This window comes from Pyrus communis, chromosome 5 (genome assembly GCF_963583255.1).
Source record: "Pyrus communis chromosome 5, drPyrComm1.1, whole genome shotgun sequence".
In the NCBI taxonomy this organism is placed as follows: domain Eukaryota; kingdom Viridiplantae; phylum Streptophyta; class Magnoliopsida; order Rosales; family Rosaceae; genus Pyrus; species Pyrus communis.
The window spans coordinates 15,698,299-15,722,058 of record NC_084807.1 but is presented as its reverse complement, the minus strand read 5'-3'; the positions used below and the strand labels follow the sequence as shown (position 1 = coordinate 15,722,058).

General features: G+C 35.2%; 2 protein-coding genes and 1 non-coding gene across 4 annotated transcripts; 1 reads left to right on the top strand and 2 right to left on the bottom strand.

The window, feature by feature from the left end:
- Positions 1–2,574: 2,574 nt before the first annotated feature.
- Positions 2,575–6,365, bottom strand: LOC137734814 (flap endonuclease GEN-like 1). Of its 2 annotated transcripts, none has more exons than XM_068474098.1 (8): positions 6,005–6,365; positions 5,415–5,591; positions 4,869–5,057; positions 4,541–4,722; positions 4,207–4,453; positions 3,887–4,022; positions 3,227–3,702; positions 2,575–3,083 (listed from the first exon to the last, which is right to left on the bottom strand). In XM_068474098.1, the coding sequence occupies exons 1-8, from the start codon at positions 6,197–6,199 to the stop codon at positions 2,841–2,843; spliced, it is 1,845 nt and encodes a 614-aa protein (XP_068330199.1). In that variant the 5' UTR covers positions 6,200–6,365; the 3' UTR covers positions 2,575–2,840. The 2 variants fall into 2 exon arrangements, with proteins under 2 accessions (XP_068330199.1, XP_068330200.1); XM_068474099.1 differs by having other exon boundaries at positions 4,887–5,057.
- Positions 6,366–10,491: 4,126 nt separating this feature from the next.
- TRNAF-GAA (transfer RNA phenylalanine (anticodon GAA)) lies at positions 10,492–10,564 on the bottom strand. Its single transcript has one exon. It is a non-coding gene; the product is annotated as a tRNA-Phe (tRNA).
- Positions 10,565–20,067: 9,503 nt separating this feature from the next.
- Positions 20,068–23,505, top strand: LOC137735718 (uncharacterized). Its single transcript, XM_068475162.1, has 3 exons — positions 20,068–21,112; positions 22,117–22,246; positions 22,588–23,505. The coding sequence occupies exons 1-3, from the start codon at positions 20,354–20,356 to the stop codon at positions 23,070–23,072; spliced, it is 1,374 nt and encodes a 457-aa protein (XP_068331263.1). The 5' UTR covers positions 20,068–20,353; the 3' UTR covers positions 23,073–23,505.
- The last annotated feature ends 255 nt before the right edge of the window (positions 23,506–23,760 follow it).

The window sequence follows — 23,760 nt, the reverse complement described above, 5'->3', positions numbered from 1 at the left end:
AGCATGGCATTCTCATCATCATCATCTGACATAACTGCATAAAATAAAGGAAGTTAAAACGTAAAAAACGAAAATTAATTGAATGGAAAGTCCATCGACATATGATATAAGAGGGGCCTCATTCTATGCACTAAATGGTGACAAACTTGGCTCCTCAAAGGAGTCATTTCTCCTTTAACGATGTATGTGATATCATTTCAGTGTAATATTCAAAACCGTTAATCTTTTTATCATCATTTAAAAATCATATATAAAAAGATTTAATTTGATTTGGAGACCGTTTATGAATAAACAAATATGGGACGGCTAAATAGTCTCCAAAGTTAATGAGTTTTTCTCTAGTTGATCTTTAAATGATGTTAAAGAGAATGAAGGGTTCCATTATAACAAGTATAGTAAAATGAAAAGTACTAACAATGGTGTTATAGACGTTGGGTACACCAGTTGGCTAGGGATAATGTGTATTAATCCCTTTTTCCATAAATTAGAGTGGTTTATAATATCGTCTCTTAGCAAAAAAAAAAAAAAGACACGGTAGTGTCTTTGAGAGTGAGGACTTACTAACAACTGGTAATTTGGAAACTGCTCTCAGTTTTTCTAGGAGCTCATATTTATCCATGTCAGGCAAGTGAACCTCGGTCAGAACAAGATGAAGCTCGTCTTCCTTCTTCTGAGCAATGGATAATGCATCACAAGCTCCTTTTGCTGTCAAAACTGCTAGGAATTAAGAGTAAATTAAGTTGGAAACTATCAGGGAGAAAAATAATTAAAACTCAACAATCATACCAAATTCAACCAGAAAAAAAAAGAGCGAGTGTTGTAATCACATACCTGAAGAAACTAGTGTTGTGTATGAGAACTATTGTTAATTACAATGCCGAGGAGATAAACACTTTATTTCTTCAGCAAATCAGGTAAGTTGGGAATAGATTTGAGCATCCATAGCCACAGGTTTTCAAATATTTTGAACAAGTAGCTATATAGGGAGACCAAATTTAAAAAGAGATTGTAACAATAATCATTAATTACTATAACAAAGTCAAATGGAAAATTAGCATGATAATCATCTTTAGGAACAACTGCCATTTATAGAACAAGAAGAAGAAGGTCAAGGGCAACTAATGAATTTCCAAGTTTGAAGATTGTAAATTCTTTAACATACATGTGTTTTTCTTTTTCTTTCAGTTACCCGCCTTTTAAGGATTTGTTTTGACCACTAGGTCATGTACATTTCAATTCCTTTTATGGCATGTTTACTTACTTAGAATGAGGCAAGTTAAGAACAGAGTCTGAAATGAACTACCTTCTTATTGCTCTTATTCCTAATTTTTTCAGTATTAAATTATGAATTGTAACATGAAAACAACAAACTTTAGATTTTGTATGCTTTAGAAAATGCATGGGCGCATGGGGAGTCAGGAGTCAAAACAACATCTATTTCAAGTAAATAACATGTCATTAGCAGCAACATACATGAGAATAGCGGAGCAATGAAATGAGTTGTAACGTACAGTTATGATTCTATATGCGTTTGTCAAAAATTAAAACTATTTTAATATTTATTTCAAGTAAATAAACATGTCATTAGCAGCATAATTAACAATTTGGGTGTTCTAACGTGTAGTCATGATTTTGTATGCATTAGAGAAATCATGAGTAAGGAATCAGAACAATTTCATCATCTATTTAAGTAAATAAACATGTCATGAACAACATGATTAAGAATTTCGGCGTAACGCATCTCTAGTGTATAGCCGTGTTATGTCACACGAAAACCTAAAAATAGGCAGCGCACACAATAGTTTAAACAAAAAACCGAAATAGGCGCCGCTCACAATGATCTAACGGAAACCCAAAATTCTATAAGAAGGCAAGAAAATAAGGAGTGCACTATGCACACAAAAACCTAGAGAAAGAGTTGAAAAAGGAGAGCGCGACAAACTACAAGTCGTTTGAGATTTGATTTCACTATTTTAATATTTATTTCAAGTAAATAAACATGTCATTAGCAGCATAATTAATAATTTTGGGGTTCTAACGTGTAGTCACAATTTTGTATGCATTAGAAAAATCATGAGTCAGGAATCAACGATTTCATGATCTATTTCAAGTAAATAAACATATCATTAACAAAATGATCACGAATTTCAGCATAACGCAATGGTATCTCTAGTGTATAGTTGTGTTATGTTAAATGTAAACCTAAAAATAGATGTCGCACACAATAATTTGAATATAAAACCGAAATAGGCGCCGCTCACAATGATCTAATAGAAATCCGAAATTCTATAAGAACAAGGCAGAAAAATAGAGAGCGCATGGCACACACAATAATCTAGAGAGAGAAAAAAAAATTAAAAAAAAATTAAAAAATTAAAAAATTAAAAAACTGAAAAAGGAGAGTGTGACAAGCTTAGCGGCAAGCATTGTCTAGTTAAAATATAACATGTGTCGTAAACTCCTGACCATGCAGTGCCAATTACAACACTTTGTCCATATCAAACTACAAGTCGTTTGAGATTTGATTTCACTAGATGTCAATTGGAACTCGGAATTTACATCAATGTAGGATAATAAACCATCGGACTTGAGATAGCACTATAGCAAAACAAAGTGAGGTAGCTTTACAAAATTCCAAATAAACACACCAGAAATCTTGCCTTGCTCACTTAATGAAGATGCAAAAACCTTAAACCCTACGTTAACCTAAACCCTAAATCTTTACAAAAAGGAAAATACACATGCTGAACTCATGCGGGATCGAAGGACTCACTTAACTAGACATCTTAAATTAATATTCCTAAATAGCTGCAGCAAAGGGCCTCAAATCTGAAAATGCCTTAGTCAAACAAGAGACGGCGTCTCACAGACTTGGGAATATTTGAACTCGATGGACTTCTCTTTTCTTTGCCGGTTTCAGCTATCTGACTATCAGTATTCTGCGTTAGGTCTTCTCCCTGTTCTGTCTCATATTGTTTTTTAGCAGACCGGAAGAATTCTGTGATATTTAGCTGAACGCCTTTTGATCCTGCTGTTTCTGGGTTTCCACCGGTTGCTTTTCTTCTTTTCATTTCTTTCAGTTCCTGCAAGTTTCAGGTCTGTAAGATTTTGCTAATTCATAGCAGGGCACAATCATAATTTAGTGCCCAAAAAAAGATTCTTGGTGAGAGATGGAAACAAAACCATACATAAGAAAAAAAAACAATAAAAGGGAGAGAGATTACACCTTCTCCAGCAAAAATCTGTCAACTTCCTCCGGGAAAGCAGCATGGACAAGCTCCATATTTTCATCGGTCAACAAAAAGCAGCACCCGCCACTCATATCTATTGTAGGAACATCAGACTCATCCAATGAACTAAAGGATTCATCAACCACCATAACATCATCTTGCTGTATATCCGACTCCTCCGGAGGGATTGGGTAACTGACACAACACGATGTAGGTGCAGTTTTTTTCCACTTGACCACATAATACTGGTGCCCATATCTTATTTTCAAGCGATTTATGGAATTGAACTCATACTGCCCATATAACAATTTTTTCACAGGATTTTTAGCCATTTCCCTCAAAACAATGGTTGACAACATGGGCAGCATCCTCTGGCGAATATAAGATGGTTCCCACCGCTGATGATAAGTCAAGAACTCAATCAGCATCTCAGTCTTTGGACTTTCCCACGATATGATAGGACCGTCATTTTCTGTGCAAAAATTTTAAATCATGATTGCACACTGAAATTGGCAAGATACATTCACAAAACAACATATGCAAGAGAGAAACTCCTTTCTGAAAAACAAATGTTTTCTTGAGCCCTACTGGATCCATGCTTGTAAAAGAAATTGTTCTACATTTGTAGCAAGTATGGGAAGAATGTCCAAAAATACCATTGAAGCAACCATGGTTGTTGCACAAGTACATTTCAATAATCTCATCATTGGGGAAATTTGGCTCCAGTGCAATCTTGCTAAGAACTTTCAATCGCCAATTCTCATTCTTCTTCAGCTTCTTTTCTTTACGATCCTACCATTACCATAAAATGCTTATACTTCAGGACAGATGCAGAAAACATTGCTAAGTATCGTAACAGACACTATCTGTATTGAACTTATGATGGGGCCCACTATGTTGATATATGATATAACATACCAGAAAGAATAATATACTCATGGTGATACCTAAGTATCAGAGGGGAAAATCAATGTACCATATCACAGGAAGAGCAACTGCATTTGAACCCCTCTGACTTTTTTATGCAACCCTCACCAACTGCATTGCTACAAAATTCACAGGAGGACTTGAAATGAGCTCTTTTGCTGCCAGGATGCCCACAAAAAGAACAATGAGAAAATTTTGTCTTTGATGGGCTCTCATCCAAACTGGGTACACTATCATCCACAGATTTCATACCACCTTGAAAGAGAGAAGCATCACCATTGCCTATTTCACATAACCTGCATGACATGTGATCTTTAATTTTTTTTTTCATAAAACAGTTTAAGCAAAAAAGAAACCATGTATAAATCCAATTAGTATCATACCTATTTAATATCTCATCTTCACTAAATGTTTGGGCAAAACGAAGAGCTGTATCAAGCCCAATGCCTTGAACCCCATTTAAATCGTGGTCATTTCCAGCCAAAAGAGAGAGAGCAATCAAGTGGTTCCTCTTCAAACCAAGACCAGCTTCGATATCTGACATATAGTAACATTCAAATGGTTCCTACATACACAATGAGATTCTCTTAGTGCATAAAAAGATAATAAGGCACGAGAACTGGCAAGAGAAAAGATACGAGTTCAAAAGCATAAAAATTACATATGAAAAAGCAGAAACAAGTGCTCAAGCAGGGGACAGTTAAAACTTACTGAAACATTAATACTTACTTTGGAATTAGATCGAAAAGTTTTTATTACACATTTTGCCCCAAAGAGGAACGCATCGCTGTCAGATGTAATGCAAGCATCTACATGCCCATCGCCATTTAACTGGGCACACAGTGCTTCAGCCTCTCCTTTTGCTTTTAAAACAGGCATCCCAAGAAGTTCAAGTAGTTCCTACAAAACCACCTTTAGTAAATAACTGATAAGCATTCCAAATGCCTCACCAACTAGCCAAATTTTGTCTAATTTGCACAAAGAAATATTACATATTCTAACAGGATTAAACAGATCATAAAACTTCAGGGAAAAAAAATGAGCACAGAATTTCAAAAAGATGAACAGATGTTGAAAAAAAAAAACAATTAAAGTATCAATAAGCATGGATACTCAGTCAAGTACTAGACCATGAGCAAACCAAGCGTTGCCATTTGGTACAAACAACAAATTGCGTCAAAGTTCCAAAACAGTACTAAAAAATACAAACCACAGTTTTTAATTGATAACATAATCACAACATCAGAAACAACTGACCACACATTCTTGAATATACTTCGTAAATGTGCTATTCCTCTCAGCTGAAACACCATTTTCAGCCACTGGCAAACTCGATGAATCAATACCAGAAGAACGAAAGAACCTTGCAATCCTCGCCTGAGACTTTAGAGGCGATGGAGTTCCGTCAAGCACAAAGACCGGAAATGCCCCAAACTGCATAAACACTGAACAATAATTAAGCTCTCTCTCAATTAAAAGCCTCCAACTTTATATACGCTAAGCAACAACAAAAATCGACATCGTCAAAAATGAAAGAAAAATTACTGGGATTAAGACAATTCATATCAATTAACCAACATTCAGTTTCAATTTTGAAGTAACCCCTCCGCATTTCCCAAACCATTAAACCAAAACACAAAAAATTAAAACCAAATTTCCAAATTTTTTTTTTTTTTTTTTCATTTCCTTCCAAATTTCCAATCAATAAAACATACCCTTTTAAATTTTTGAATCAAAGATTATATAAACAAACTAAAATCCCAATTCCAAACAAACCCAACGTTTGTTTATGAATTTCTCTTCAGAAAGCAATCAGAAAATGCAAGGGGACAAACAAAATACTGAACCTTGGAGAAGAGATTGATGGTACGGAAGAAGGTGAGCCTGAGGTGGGGACTTCGTGCGCGGTCCTTGATGGCGGCTTCGTGCTGTACGATCCAAAAGGAGAGGTCCACAGCAACCCGCTTGTTCCTTAAGAAATCAAAACCCTCGTTTCGTGCGTAGGGTTTTAGCAAGTCCCAGAATTTACCCCCGACTCCCATTGCTTTTGGAATTTGCAAATATGGGTCTGAGAGAAGTGAAGCCGCAGAGTTGGCTTACATATTCATCGTACTAATTACTGAGTGAGAAGGACGAAGAAGACGAACGAATCAGAAGAAGATTATGTGTCGTTTGGTTTTGCACCGTTGGCGCTGGGTCGGCTTTCAATTCGGGCGGGGTGAATTTGGGTTGGACTATGGTATTATGAATTTATCATTAGCACGTTTACATGGCCGCTGATAGTTGGATACATTCTTTAATTATTTAAATAAAAAATTTAACTATAAATTATTATATCATGTGCTTTACAAAATATGATTCAAATATATTATTTTTCTAGCATCACCCTTTCCGTATTAGGAATGTGAAAACTAAAAGATGAAATTGGCATCAGCTACTCTCTTATGTCATCTCATTCCTAGTATGAGTGTATTGGATGTCTTTTGGCTTTTTAGCCAAAATGATCATTGAGATTGGCTTAACTCCTCATTTTGGTCCTTGAGATTTGAAATCGATAGAAGTGTTTATTCACCATCAATCATTTTGGTATTTTTGTGCAAAATCTCCATTAAATAAAGATAAAATGACGAAAATATCCTCAGTTTTTGTCAAATCATTTTGGCCTATTGTTTATTAAATTGAGAGTTTTTTTTTTTTCTTTATGGTCCTTATTTAACATTTTTTTTCTTCATAGAATGATTAAAATGATTGATAATGAACAAATTTAAGGATCATTTCTATCAATGTCAAATATCAATGACCAAAATGAATAATTATGTCAATTTCATGGACCATTTTAGCTAAAAAGTTTTTTTTTTTTTTTTTTCTTTTTGGTACAATGTGACAACCCGTTCCAAATTTTAAGTTTTTATTTTATTTTAAAAGCATGAATTTACGCAATTGCCCTAGAGGTAAGGACTTTGACTTCCGTTGACCATCGACTTGAGAGATGTGTGACTTATTCTTTTAGCATTGCGAGTCCGGATAATAACGGTATAGTTACGGACGTTCGAAATTGGTTATTCAAGGTTTAGTGTTAATTAAATTAAATCCCCACTTTATGGGGTGAAGCCCAATCAGAAATGGAGGAAAGAAAGAAAAGAAAAAAAAAAAAAAAAAAAAAAAAAAAAGGAAAAAGGAAGTGGCTTTCCTGTCCACCCTCACCCACCATGAGTTCCCATTTTCCAAGGCCGATTCCGGCCAACTCTGGTGGAGTTTTTCGATGCCACCATCACCATCTTGAAGCTCTCATTCCCCTCTACAAATTCCACCCAAGAACCACCTTGATTAACCATGGTATGTGGCGTTCTGAGGCCACGAAAGTTGACGAAAATCAATAGTGCTCCGGCCACCTTTTTCGATTTTCCAGCAAATCGGCAAAGCGATGGCTGATGCCACCACTTGGGTTTTGTAGCCCATCATACCAGGAGCAAAACCCAACCAACCTTGACCCCGTTGGACCACCGTAAACGACGAATCGACGTCGGGAAGTTTTAGGCATCCGCCGGCTTTGTGGGCAAAATTGACCATCTTCCGTCCACTTTTGGACTTCGTGGCAGGTATGAAAGTTGCTCCACTCACTGAGATCTTTATTACTGTGAAGTTTGAGAATTTTTTGAAATAGTTGGATTTTTCGGCAAGTCGGGGAGGCCGACCGCCACCCGCGGCGGCGCGTGCGACGACGCGTGGCCAGTGGGCTGCCAATGCTATTTTTAGGCTATGTCGAATGTCTTGAATTCAGTTTTTTCATTTGAATGACGTAGGTTGATCTTTAGAACCTAAATTCGTTACGATACGTTACTTGATAAAAATGTGAATTGATGATCCGACCGTGGAATCGTCACCAAAATTGGATACATTATAATACGTAATATTTAAAGATCATAGGAATTTATGGATCGGGAATCCGACTTACGGATCTTCCTGAATTGGATTTGTAAGTTAGTAAAATAAATGTTCACAGCCACTTGTTTTAGGCAATTGGTGGAGATCTGACCGTTGGATCATAAATTTTAATATGTTATTCTAGAAACATATTGTGGATCGTTGGGAGTTGCGGATTAGAAATATGATATGCGGATCTTCCGGGTCAAGTTATACAGGGTTGTAAACCCTACCGTCGATCTTTGATCGACTGTTGACTTATGGTCAATGGGTCTCAAACTATTTTAGAATATCATTGAGGTTGTGTTTTATGTGAATTACATATTCTACGGATAAGAGTTCTGAGATTTGATTTGATAATTGGTCACAGGGACCAATCATTCAGAACGCCTCGATGCGTGCGCTAGAGAATCATAGTGTGGACTCCAGGTGAGTGGATCTTTTCCTTTTTATCGTACATATTATTGAGAGTTCTATCGACATTTTTAAATTGATTAGGTATATTACCTTCATATAATTATTGTGAATGCTTGAAGTACCTATATAAACTACGAATGACTTGATCCCTGTTTAGGGTACGTAGGCAGTCTAACGAGACGTTAGATGCAGCCATAAAATATTTGAGACAAAAGCCTTACTTGGGAAATTGAGTAATGCGAAGGAAATTGGTTAAGGCAAGTTTTAGTTTTGTGAATTAGTTAGTTAAATTAGTGTTAATTGGGTTGTCATGGATAATTATCCCTGAAAATAAGTAGTTCGGGAGTAGGGCGTTATTGTTGTACACTTCACACCGTATTGTTTATAATTGAAAATGCTACGACATGGTTGAGTATTAGATTGCATCATGGTATATCCATATGTATATTACTTACATATAATTATTAGAAATGCTTTCAAGTGCAAAGGTGAACATAGGACACTCAGGTAAGTTCAGGTGAGTTTAAGGTATTAGTTGAATCGATTGCGTTATAGCATGACTACAGTTATGTGTTAGGCATCTTCGATACTGTCGTACTGGTTGCCATGAGTTGCACATGTTATATTGAGATGCATTGAGAGCTCATAAACCTGCACCCCGGTGTTAGTGCTCCCGCCCGTGTCCAGGGCACAGTCCTTCACGTGATGTTCACCTCCCGCACCTTACGCTTACATTGGATCCGAGGTAGGTGCACATTCCTATCGTACAGACCACTTTAGGTGGTTCCTACTCGTAGGTGACCCGCGAGTATTCGCACAGTCTTCACGTGATCGTAGCACTTGAGCATATTTATTTACACCCAGTCCTGTCGTACAGACCACTTTAGGTGGTTCCGACTCGTGTGCAGGTATACTTACTGAGCTATTGGCTAGCCATGATTGATGAGATATGGATAAGTCATACAGGTTACTATAGGTGACTCTGACTTATATGTTAGCCATGATTGATGAGATATGGATAAGTCGTATATGTCACTATAGGTGACTCCGACTTATATGCTAGCCATAATTGATGATATATGGATAAGTTGTACATGTCATTTTAGATGACTCTGACTGATATATCACTTTGTATTAATTAAGTTCATTTGGCCTACTTATTAATGTATGGTGGAGTTGATGGCAAACCGTGGTTTTGGTCATTTCTGAGTTTTGGTCATTACTTGACATGACTTTCTTTCTTGTCGCACAATCATACTCATTTTCGGTAATTAGACATGTCATCGATTTTGAGAGTTGTATATTCAAGAAGTTGTTGATTTCAAACACCAAGACAACGTTAGGCGTCTGATGCTCCTTGGAAAGAAAGGGTGATCTTTCTTTTAGCATACTAGTTTCTTTCTTCTTTTTTTTCCCATCTTCTTAAGGAGATGTTTTATTTCAAGTGCCGCAAGAAGGTAGCAACACGACCAGGCAAGTGGTGGACTCGATGTATTCAAGTAGCAGAGCAGAGACAAATTAAGATTTGTTGCCTTCGGCAGTAACACAATATGTGCGATCAGCAGGATGTAACCTATATTTTTTGTGGTAATCTTCCCTAGTTTGTTATTCATTCCTTATGTGACTCCATGCTGAGGTTGAAATAAAATTATTTTTTGGCTATAAATTTTATTTTAGATTTCTATCTAATCAGTATTTGGTAATTTACTGCAGTTAGTGATCTTTTGTCAAATGAATGTATAGAATGAAGTAAAACTACCGTCTCAAAAATGAAGTAGGAATTGACGAGCAAACGTGGATTGAGCTAGTTAATTATGACAATGTGGTTGCCCACTTAAACTCAAGTTTGATTCCTGCTTCCCATAGAATAGTTTAGATTAACATCGCTTTGTAAAAAATAGTGGGAGTGTAGTTTAATATTAATCAAACAAATGGAAAGAAAATGCAGGGGAAAAAAGGAAAAGTTGGATTTTAATAAAAACAAAAACCCTAATGCGGTGAAGGTGGATCGAACACCTGACCTTCAGATCTTCAGTCTGACGCTCTCCCAACTGAGCTATCCCCGCTGTTGTCTTTCATTTGAGTTCAATAAATATGTACCACATACATTAGTTAATTAAATGCAATTGTAAATTTTCGTGTTGTTGACCAACGTTAGCGACATGTTTATTTGCGTGACATTCATTGTGTAAGAGTCCGTGTAGTCATTTTTCATCAGGTACTATTTATATTCAATTTTAGATAAAAGATTTACAATAATTTTTGACCGCACGATGTACAATAAACTAATGTAATTTGAAGATTTCCGAAATCCTCACAAAGAGAATCCGGCGAGATTCCTCATTTCAGAACAAATACAATGCCTTCCAAAATTCGATGGTTTTGCAGCTTTCGAGGTTAACAAATTATAAATAAGACAAGAGGAACCAAGAGTTTTTTAGGATGTGCTAGCTAGTAGCTTGTACAAATTGTTAAATGTAGTCAAACTAGAGTGTATTTTTGCTCCACCCTCTTGTAATGCTCATCATAATATTAATCATCGTTCATTGAGTTTGAATTTTAAGATTTGTGCATATCTACTACACGAGTCTCGAGATTCAAACTCATCTAACGGCTATAAATAAGATGATGAGTATACATCATAACCTATGGTGATGAGCAAAAATGCTTCCAACTTAAATAAGATGATTTATTTTAGATAAATTACACAAAATTACCTCAATTATGGGTCGAATTACAATATAATACCTCATATTTTAAACATTGTAATATCATATATCAACTTATAAATTCGTTGTAATATCAAACATCTGTTAAATTTTATATCAATTTGGCTGTTAAGAAGATGTGCAGGAACGGGGTCCATTCATTTGCCTAGTGGAATAAATTAATAATTTTTTATTTAACAATTTAAATTAATTAAAAAACAAAACAAAAATCTCTCTTCTTCGTTTTTCCCCAGAACCCGTTCGTCCTCCCCTCCTCTCTGACCGCCCCTGGTACGCATCCAACCAGATACTCCCCGACGGATGCGTCATCGCCGTCGGAGGAAGAAAAGCCTTCTCCTACTAGTTCTACCCCAAGAAAAATGACAAATTGTACAACAAAATGTTCTACTTCCGGTTCTTGGCGGAGACCGACGACCATGACAAGGAACTCCCAGGTATGCCCGTCACCGTCAAGCGGAACTACCCAGTACGGGGTCCTCCGTCCTCCTCCCGTTCAAAATGAATGGGCTCCCAAATCATCTGGCAGCAATTTTTTCCTCCTAAAAACTGCTGATAAATTGGGAAATTTGGAGATTTTGGCCCCAAGTATGAATGGGTTCAGGGGAGAAAGAAGGGAAGGAAGAACGGGTTTTGGGGCAAATGAAGAAGAGAAATTTTTTTTTAAGGGGAAGAAGAACGGGTTCTGGGGAAAAAGGAAGAAGAGAGATTTTTTTTTGTTGTTTAATTAATTTAAATTGTTAAATAAAAAACTAATAATTTATTATTAATTAATTATTATTTTATTCCACTTGAGAAATAAGTGGGGTCCGTTCCTATCACGTCATCATTTAACAGTCAAATAGACTGAAAATTTAATAGATCACTGACATTGCAATGAATTCATAAGTTGATGTATGACATTGAAATGTTTAAAACATGAGGTATGAGATTGTGATTCGATCCATAATTAAGGTAGTTTTGTCTAATTTACCCTGAGCTAGTTTTGTGTAATTGATCCTTTTAAGTTTAATTTTCATAAATGAATGATGACTTTGATACTAATTATTACTGGTCTAACCCCACACACTATACTATTGTATTAAAAGAAAAATGTCGGATCATTTTGCTATACTCCTCGTTAATTAAATACTAACATTTACCTACACATTTTTTTAAAAAATGAGAAGGAGAGAGAGAGAGAGAGAGAGAGAGAGAGAGAACATTGGGGGAGTGGGAAGTTTTTGGTTTTGGTCTTTTTTTTTTAGTTTTTTTATTTTAATATTGGAGGTATTTTAACATCACCTGTAGGTGAGACTTCAATAAAAAAAAAAAGTAAATTTTGGACTTATGAAATTACATTATTGCCCATTATTTTTTTGTGTGATAGAAGACTAATTTGTCTTTTCACCCTCTTTTGATTGACAAATAGAGTTTTATTAATTGGTAGAGATAACAAAGAAAATATATGCAAAAGAGTGAAAAGTAATGTTTTAAAACATCAATAACAATTTCCTATTAAAATATATATTTTATTATGAGGGAGAGAGTTCAAAACTATTACAATAATTTGAGGGAGAATTTTGAATCTATGACGTATGAGTAGAAACCTAACACCATATCTACTAGAATGGTGAACCACATGCAAATCAAGTTTTGGATACTATGAATTTAAATTGATAATCTTAAAAAACTAACAAAGAAAACGGCGAGGATGTATGCATTGGACTTGTGTCTTGTAACAGACATTTAGACAGGGAAACAAATTCATGACTCATGAAGGGCGAGGCATTGAAAATTGACAAAATCATAAACTCAACTCAAACTCTCAATATAAGTCGTGGATTTTATGCAACAAATTAAAAAGTGAGAAATCTTAGGTTCTATTTTGGCCAAAAGCGAAGTTGAACCACATTACTATGACAAGGCATAACCCACTTCTTCACACCCTTAGTGTAGATACTATCGCTTGTTAAAAAAAAATACAAATGTAAACTCTCATTAAATGGATAATGCATGATATTTATGTTCATTTATTAATTGGTGTAACCGTTAGACCATTGATTCCTCAATTGATTAGGCAATTGATTCTCCTTATTCAATTAGGAGCATTTGCGTAGTTTGCTAGGATAGCCACTCCACTATATAAAGGTGGTTGTCTCACTTTGTAACATAGTAAAGAAATTTTCTAATAGAATTCTCCCATCCTCTCTCAAATTATGTTCCTCTACAACACGTTATCAGTACTTTTACTCCTACCCGAATCAAAACCTACAGTTTCGTTTTTCTCAACTTTTGGCCTCAAAATTTCAGTTTCTCTAAATTTTGAAGTAGAATTAGTTTTTATTTTTGAAGTATTTTGTTTCATGATTTCAAGTTCATGCCAAGCCCGTAATTATATGGTTAAGAACCGCATGAAGCATAAACTTGATTATCATATTTTATTGTCGCTTATGTGATATTTATTTTGTTTTTCATATATCGTTTCATTTTTGCAATTTTGCAAAACCCTCACGATACAAAACATCACCATGATGCACGTTCCCTTTTAATCTAATTTTATGCATATTAAACTGAAAACGATTGCTTGTGAGTTTTCATTATAAACATGTTTACATCATATAGAGGCTAAAGTGATGCCTCAATCACCATTGCCAAAACCCTAGCAATTTTGTTGTTAGTGGGCTACCAAAAATAAGCCCAACCCAACATCCAGAAATGTCCATGTGCATTCCAGTCGAATGCTCAAATTGGCTTTCCAGTCAACAAGCCCAACCCGCGTTCTAGTTGAATACAAAATTTATATTCCAGTCGGATGCACAATTTTGCTTTCCAGTCTACAAGCCCAATTCGCTTCCAGTCCAATATGCGAATAAGAGCTCAAACAATTCATTCAAGTGGCATGAATTGAATAGTTTTGTTTTGAGTTTCAAGCTCACTTGACTTTAGAAATTCTAAATCAAGAAGCAACAAAACCTGAGACCAATTGGATACACTAACCATGCCTCACTATGAGTTTGCATCTTTGGTCCAAGCTCACACCTATAAGCTCCCACTCACCAATAGAAACCCAAAGTTTTCTTGTAGAACAAATCTTTAATCTGGTTTTTACATTCATTTTGATTAAACCTGAAGTTTCCATCCACCTCGTTTTCTACCTCTTTTCTGTAGAAAAAATATCAAACTTGAACAAGTTTCACTGCTCTCGATTTCTCTGGCGAGTTAGCTCTTTGTCGCTAATGAATCCCAGAAAGCTAAGGCCCTCATTTTCATCCAGAAAGCACGTGGCGAAAGTCCCGCAAACTGAATTTCTAGCTGAATAGGACTCGAAGTCCTTTATGGGAAGCTATAGTGGACTGCTTTAATCACTAGAAGCTTATTGGCACAATCTTTGCTTCCAGAACTTTAAGACTGTCGATGAGTATGTCGTCAAAGTATGTCAAATCTAGTCGATTCTAAAGTTTGATCAGAAACTCACTGATTTGGACCTGCTGGAAAAGACTTATTCCACTTTTAATGTGTCAAACATTGTGCTCGAACAGCAGTACGAACAACAAAACTATCAAAGGATCTCAAACCTCACATCAGTTCACATTCGAGCTAAAAAGAACAACAATTTGCTAATGCAAAATTATAACTCTTGAGTCTTGACTTACTAGTTCCACTGCTATTCCATTTCCAGAAGTCAAAATGAATGTTTCCAAGGGAAGAAAAGGAACTGAGTCGATGAGAAGCGCTATTCATCGTAAGGTCCGAAAAATAACAAGAGGAGACACAAGCAAAGTTTAAACTAAGGATCCCAACCTCTCAAGAAGTCTAGGAACAACTGCGATAAGGCCAGTCATCCTAAACCAAAGAACAAGCCGAATCTTCATCCACTGTGGTAGAATTGATCAATGGGCTCGCACATGTAGTGCATATGCTGATGTTGTTGATCACTATCATAATTGTCATCAAAATGAAGCCAACCTAGTCCAACATGAAAATATGAAAACTAAAGCTGTCTAGAATGACACAACTTTAGTCTTTTCAATTTTCAAGGAGCAAGATGGCTACACAATTAAGCCCTATACTCTTTCTCTTTTCAAAAGAATTGACTTAAGCATCGAAATCCATTGGCCAAACTCCTCCCCCCCCCCCCCCCCAATTCCATAGGCTCGTGGCTTTAGTCTTTAATCAAAGGTGTTTAATTGTTTTGTAGGTATAAATTCATCAAGACTGAAGACAGTGGATTTTTGTTACCACAGTAACCACTAGTGTAAATATTTTAATTGATGATTGGGTCCATTCATTGTATTCTTCTAGGGTCGAGGATTGTTATTATAAAAAATCGATAAAATAATTGTTAAATCGTGATGACACATTTCTAACTGTCGAAGGATTTTGTCTCATTACCTGATCCCGGAAACTTGCATATTGGTTATTTTTGGCATATGCCATCTCTGAGTATATACCAACTACATTGACAATTTGAATGTTGAAGTTAATTTCGGAGACTGCAATAATCATCGAAGGAATCAAATATGCAAAATATCCCTCATCTTTGCCTGACAAAATCTTCACTTTGTTCGACAAACTGTAAAACCTAATATTTTCCCTTGACGCAAAATATTTGCCCAACAAAGTTCCCATCGAATGTTGCCAACTAAAGTATTTGAAAAAAAAAAAAAAGACCAAAATGTTAACCGCTTTTGCTCGATAAATTATTTTATTCTGTCAGGATAAGTAGCTTGATGAAATTTGTTTCATTAGGCAAATGAAAACTTCTAGTAGTGCGTGTCAAACAAATCAACGGTTCATCATGAAGATGCTAATTGTTACCCAAACTGATGATTAGTTTGACACATATAAATGGTTAAACAATCTCCAATTCAGATAATTTTGGTAGATTTGGTCTTTAGATAATGATAAAGAAAATGAGCCATTTCGATTATGATGTCCATATAGTGAAAATATGTTAATAATAAGTAGGAAGACAAGTAGGTTCCCCTATGAGAGGAACACAAACATTACCATTTGATTATTACTTGACTCTTTTCACACGACGAGATTTTTATCGAGGCTCATTATGCACCATATCCCCAAGTTGGACAGTTTTCTAATCATCAATAAATATCGTACTTTTCCTCGAAAAAAGAAATAATTTTTATCTTAAATCACAATATAACACAATGCACTCATAACACACAAAAATAATGAAAAGACATGTTTATGCAAACATATCATATTGTGACTTGTCTAAAAAGAACGAATGAACCCTACATATGAAGGAAAGAACTTTCCTTCCGATCTTACACTCAATTATTACACATCCATGTGTCGTAAGTCTATTAACTTCACTCAATGTATTTTAGAGGGGATACATCAATTTCTCCATCAATGAGAAGGTGAGACATACAATGCGAGCATTTGATGAAGACCTCAAAACCATTGATGGGATTCCATACTCCATTGATGAGCTTGTGAATCAACATAGTGACATGAGAAAAACGAATGCTGCCATGAAAAATCTTGTATGTTTGGGGATGAATGGGACTAGAGACTTGAGGTTGGACATTTTGTTTGAATAAAATAATGACAAGTGTAAATTATTGGGCATATAGTATAATATTAATAAGTTGAAACAATAAAAATTATTGAATCCCATGTAAATTGTTAATGCCCTCTAGAGCCGACATGGGCGCACGGACAACACTTATCTACTACCACTTGGAATTGAAATATAACATCGGATGCTCTTATGGTAGGGTCCCATAGCCAATTGCATGAATCATAAATAATTAAGCTCATGAGGATTCTCCATGTGTGATTGCCTAAATGACCTGATGGTGAGCTAGTGGACAAGGTCCAAATTTTAATAAAGATCTTCAAAGGACAATGTAATTGACTGATCAGACCACGTATAAACTTCAATGATTTGCTACGCCAAATATCATAAAACTGTCCAGAGGGTTTTTAGCATTCGTGAAATATAAGTTGGTACGCAAATACATAATACAAATAATTTTTTTTCTTTTTGGTAAATCTCTTTTCATATGTATTATGTAGACCTGATAATTTTTTATATGATTCGTTAATACGACATGTAAATGATATGAAAATAATGGATTTCGGGTCAACACGATAACTAATCGGGTCATTATCGGATCACACGATAAGAACCCGTTAATAACGGGTTCTTAACAGGTTTACACGATAGTGACACTTGAGTAACCTGTTTCGGCACATTAAGAAAAAAAAAGTTATTTTGATGATTTTAATTTTTTAAACTACTAAAAAACTTACTATAAATACAATAATCATTGTGTATATGTATATATTATATATTAAATATGTTTTTACCAAAAAATATTGTATTATTATTCTATATAAATTTTAAAAAAATTTAATTTTTATTTATTTATTTATTTTAAAAGTATACTAAAGACAAAGAGTGAGATTAAAAAATTATAAAAAATAGTAAAATAAAAGTATCAAGTAATTTAAAAATACCAAACACTTTGAAAAAAAATTATAATAATTAATTTACGAATGCGAAAAATGTGAAAAAATATGCAAAGACTCATGATTGCATCCTGTACGCTATAAGTATGGGTACAACGCCGTTTGAATTTTAAAACCATACAAACCCTCATGAATAGTATTTTTAAGGGAGTTCAAAATAAATAAAAATCATAATCATTAATGTACAAATCTAAAAAATGTGAAAGCATATATAAACGTGCAAGGTTCGTCAACCTTGGAAAGCAACTCTCTTCATTTTGTATATCCTTGAACATTTGATAATTTATAGTAATCTATTAACGTTTTTTCATTAGGCTCTTATTTTGGAGTATATAATACTTAAAAGATAAATGTTTTTTTTTTATATTTTTTTTTATGTTTTGGAGTAATATTTATGTGGCAATGTGGTACTAATTTAGTATTATGTTTTATATTTTTTTTTTTGGTCAAATTATAATTTTCATTTTCATTATTTATTGATTTAAAAATATTTTCTTTAATGAATAACGGGTCGGATCATATTACCTGTTTACTTTAACGAGTGTTACACGATATGGACCGTTAAGATATCGAGTATGACAAAAAAAAGACACGAACACAAAAAATACAACACGAATGCCAGATCTAGTATTATAACATTTAATATATCGATCTATGTTGTGGATGAATTGAAAAATGGAAAGGGATCCTCTCCGGATCTCTTCCACCAAATCCTCCCTATCAAACAATCCGGGACCTTGAAATTTGATCCAACGGCTAAAAACGCAGGTCTAATTTAAAAGTTATAATAACTTTAACTGTTTAATCAAATTTTAAGAGCCTGGTGGAAGGGATCCGGAGAGGATCCCTTTTCCTGAAAAATTTCTCGCAACCTATCATGTTGATAAAGTTTTGGATTTGTCAATTTATTACACCAACTTTTCCGGCCAAAAGAAACTTAATGATACTTTCCTTTTGTTAGTTCAGTAAGGGGCAATTTCTTTGTCATGTTTTACGGTACGTGACAATGTTAATATTACAACTAGAAAATTACTCATCTTTCATGCTTATATACCAGCCAAAATTCATTTACATTATGTAAAATTATATTATATAAAAAATTATCATACTTCAGTGCCACTACACTGAAAATTACTCATTTTATATTATCATACTAACCATCCATTATATGTGAACAAAAATCTACAAGATGAATCATTTAGATTGATAAACTAATAACATATTAAGCCAAATCATTTGAGAGAGTGGAACATTTTCCTTGTACATTAATTATACCATGATCACAAATACTAATCAAGGAACTGTTCAAATCTCTCTAGCATTTACGTACCTAAGAGTAGTGGCACTAGGATCTATGATCTCACACACACACACATATATATATATATATATGGAGAGAGAGAGAGAGAGAGAGAGAGAGAGAGAGAGAGAGAGAGAGAGAGAGAGAGAGAAAGAGGAAGTGTTTAAGGGACAAGATTCCCATTTTTTTTCTAAAACTAGATTGGTCGTGATGTCCATATCACATCAAATTTCAATGATCTGAACTGTTTATTTTTTAAGTTGGACCTCATAGATCATTCTTACAAAATATTAATCAAATCAGAAATATTTGAGACATCTAATTGAGTTCAAAGAAATTAAAGAATACTTTGTTCTATAAAAAACAATGAAATTTTATCGTGATAATTAAATAGACAAATGGTTTAAGATTAAATTGAAGTTTTGCAAGAATGATGTACGAATTAAGACTTACAACACAGATGATTCGAATTGCTGAAATTCGACGTAGAGTGAGTACTACAACTAGTGCCCTTTTTATTCAAAAGTAAAGATCCCTTTAGATAAATGGGCTGTAGTACGTAGTACAAATCGAATATTTTGCATGTGAATATGTGGTCATATTACTCAGTACAGAGATTTATCAATTTTTCCAAAAGAGATTTAAAAGGTCCCAACCCCCCTTCTCCCAAAAACATGCTTTTGACTCCAAAAGACCAAGACATCTCACACTACCACACTCCCCCAGTCAGAGTCAGTCTCCTTCCTCTCTTAAATTAACTGCAAAACAGAAGCATCCACCCCTCCACACTTTTTTGTCATTTTCCTCAAATTTTTTTATCATTTTCCCAAATTTTTGTTCTCCAATGCATGATCCACTCACCTTCTCAAAATTTTCTTTTACTTAATTAACCCCAATAAAAAACATTTTGTACGAATGAACAGGTAACTATTACCTGGAGATCCCCACCCTAACGAAGTAAGAAGCTACCTCTCCCTTTCTCTCTTGTACTTCTCATCACTTCCCACACCAAACCTTTTAAATATAAAGCCCCTCCTTCCCCTTCTCTTTCACTTTCACTCTTCACTCTCCCACTTCACTTCCCCTATATATTTGCTTCACTTTCATTTGTTCAATACTTCCTCTCCCCTTGCACATTCATGTTCTAATTTTTCTTTCATCTGTTCTGTCGTTTATTATGTTCGTTTCGCTACGTTAAATTGATTGTCGCCATTGTCCATTTTCCTTTCGCCTTGCTGCCTTCGTCTTTCGGCTTTAGGACTAGCTCAACGCTTGAAGTATTGTGATTTTTGAGCTGTCAAGTAACAATTATTTTCTCATTTTCTTCATTTATTCATCTTCGAAAAATGAATGTGCATGATCAACATCAAAGAAAGCCTTTTCCAGTAGAGCTAAGGCCAAGAATGCTCCTCAAAGATTTCCTCTGTGAAAATTCTAACTCATGTTCTTCAAGTGGTTTCAATTCATTTCCAAGACAATTACCAACCAACCCAAACAATACCCCAAAAACCCTAAATTCACGTTCAGAAAATACCAATATCATTTCCAGAAAACTACTCAGAAGCAGATCAAAAGCAGCCTCCACCACAATCTCAGCATTCCACTCCCTCATGAATGCAGTCAAAAACATCCCATTTACCACGGTTAAACCTCCCTTGTTTTTACCTAGAAGCCTTTCAAGGAGGCGGCTGCAGTCAAAAGACTCAAAACAGAACTCACCAAGGTCATCAAGGAAGCAGGGTAGTCAATGTCAAGTCCAAATTACCGTGAGAGTCAAAGACATCATACGGTGGACATCGTTCCACGATGAGAAGTTGCCGCCACCTCCGCCGTTGGACTTTGTTTCTTCACCTCTGCATTGTACCACAAGCACCACCATAACAGGCTCCACCACTACATGTACTACTTGTTGTAGTAATAGCAGCAGCAACGGTTCAAGCTGGTCTGACAGTGATTTCACCTCGGAGTTTTTACCGCCTTGGGGTGGTAACTCTGACCCTGACTGTGAGGAGGATGGTAAAAAATATTCACCATGTGTCGGCAGGGATTCCATGGAGATGGACGGTACATCAGGGACAGGAAGTTACGCCGCATTGGGACCCAAGGTACTGCAAATTTTTAGTACACCGCGATCTGAATTTGTATTGTGTGTCTGCTGTTGAGGATCCTTAGATGCTTGTTGACCTAGGCTTTGGCTGTACATTATGTACTTAGTGGGTCCCATGCTATAGTAAAGTCGGAAGAGTAAACAATTTTCCTCATCTCATCATCTTTAACGGTAATGCTAAGGAGATTAAATGTTTAAATTAAATTTAATAAACAAAATGACATGAAAGTTGATGATATGATTATTACTTAAGTATGGATTAACGTGCTTATTTCTTATTAGTGACACATTATTTAGTTTGCAAATTTAATCCTAAAAAACCGAAGGAGCACCCAAAGCAAACGAAGGATAGGAGAGAGGTGGTGACACAAAACTCTACAAATTTAGTCCATCTAGCATTACTCTTAATCATACGAGTCATACATTCATAAGACAGTGTTCCTTAAGTTCTTTTAAACACAATTTGCTCATAGACAGATGAGTGACAGCTGTTAATTTTATGTAATATTTCTTGTTAGCATTATATTTAATTGTTTCTATCTCATTTTTTTGCCAAGAAGTTGCACAGTGCATATCAGACAAATACAAATCATCATTAACTTAAAAAAAGAGTTTAGATCCCAAAGAATTTATGTTAATTGTTTAGATTTAGCACTCAAATATACATTTCAAAAATAACATTACAACTTTCTGCCACTATTTTTTTTCTTTTTTGTCAACACAATTGAATATTGCAATTTAGTCACTTTTTGGGTAACAACACTTTTGTCACCTGGCAAAGGTACATTACCTAGTGACATATTTGATCAATAGAGGATTCTCCAATCTCTGTGCCTAAATTAAAGGAGTTCATCTTTACACTGGAGATTTTGTGTTTGATAGTTTCTCTTTTTCAATATCACTTGTATAAAACGATAATGTCTACTATCAAATTCAAATTTCTTGATAAGCATTTATATTCTATCATGTACTGAATTGGATTTGGTATGTGAACATTTGCAGGTTGAGCTGCAACTGTGTGATGAAGAAGATGAGCAGCACAGCCCAATTTCAGTGCTTGGCTTTCAGTTTGGGGAAGATGAAGACTCGTCATTTTCAAGTACTTTTGGTCAAAGCATGGCCAATATGGAGAGTACGTGTTTTCTTCCTTCTTTCTCTCTATAACATGCGTTGAATCATTACTCATTATTCACTAGAGCTGGCTTGACATGGAAGCTAGGTTGCCCTGACCAGAAAATTAAGCCAAACACTCATATTACTTCAGTCGGGATTTTCTAGTATGCTCCGGGGACTAATTAAGGACCTAATTAACTACCAAAAATCACCGTGTAATAATAAAATTTTCATAGTTCAGTCTAATAAACTCAATTGTACCAGTATCACATCATCACATTTCATAATTCAGATTGCTTGCACAATTTGTATTTTCTTTTCTGAAGTATGATGCTAACCCACTGTATCAAATTTTAACAGGGACAAAAGAAATGTTTATGCAGAAGATCGAGCACTTTGAGAGTCTTGCAACAATAGATCCTGTCAACTTAGACACATCAATGTCGTTCAACGAAAGAGCCAAATTTGAAGAAGATGATGAAACAGCAGAAAGGGCAATGGAGCTGTTAAACCATTGCAAAGCAAGCTGCTCAGACCTAAAGAGCTGGGAGCTGGAAATAGTGGAAGATCAACTATTGTTTGATTTTTTTAGAGAAGAAATGAGTGCACAACGAAATAAAAAAGATGATGAGTTTAATAGGGAAATGGTTAGCAAAGCAAAAGCTTGGATGAGTGGGGAGTGGGGATCACTAGAGCACAACAAGGAAGCTTGCGTGAGAGATATGCACAAAGGAAGGAGGTGGAACAAGTTTGAGTTTGAACAAGAGGAGCTGGCTTTGGAAATAGAGACTGCCTTGTCAGAGTACTTGGTGGATGAGCTTTTGCTTGATCTCTTATCAAGATAAGAGCTCTACTTCTAGAGGACTTATCTACATTTTCAGTATGTTATACTCTAGCGTTTTGAACCAATGATGTAATGTCATGTGTTATACTATTTTTACGGAGTATATTGCATCATTGGTCCCGTATGCTATTGAAGAACGTATCATATGTATGGTAGCGTATCGGAATGTAGGCAAGTCCCTATTCTAGTTCTAGGGGTCTACTCACTTGGTTTCAGTTAGGGCCCCGTGGATGAGGCATGTCTTATGATAACAGCCAGTTGCAGTTTCCAATAGTGGCCTTCGGCTAAGACCAAGGATGGACGGAGACAGTGGATGAGCAATTGAGAGCATTGGGTATAAAGTGACCATCTTTTCTGTGTCCCTGAGAATTTCATCATTTGTAAAGACGGGATGAAAAAGAATGCGAGAGTGAGAGGCATAACTTATGCCCCATTTTTTGTAGGGTCTGCATTTTGAACATTTGTGAAAATAAATGTGTAATAAGAATTAAATTCTCAAAAAGACTATAGATTTTAACGCTCCTTCGCTAGCCTCCTACTATTCATGGGAAAGGTACATGACAAAAAATAGAGTATCAATATCGTCTAAAAATAAAAGGTAAATGATCAAAACACACTTTTTTTTTTCTCATTCTACACACTTCTGTTTAATCATGTCTGTTTTTTTTATTTGATTTATTTAATCTGAT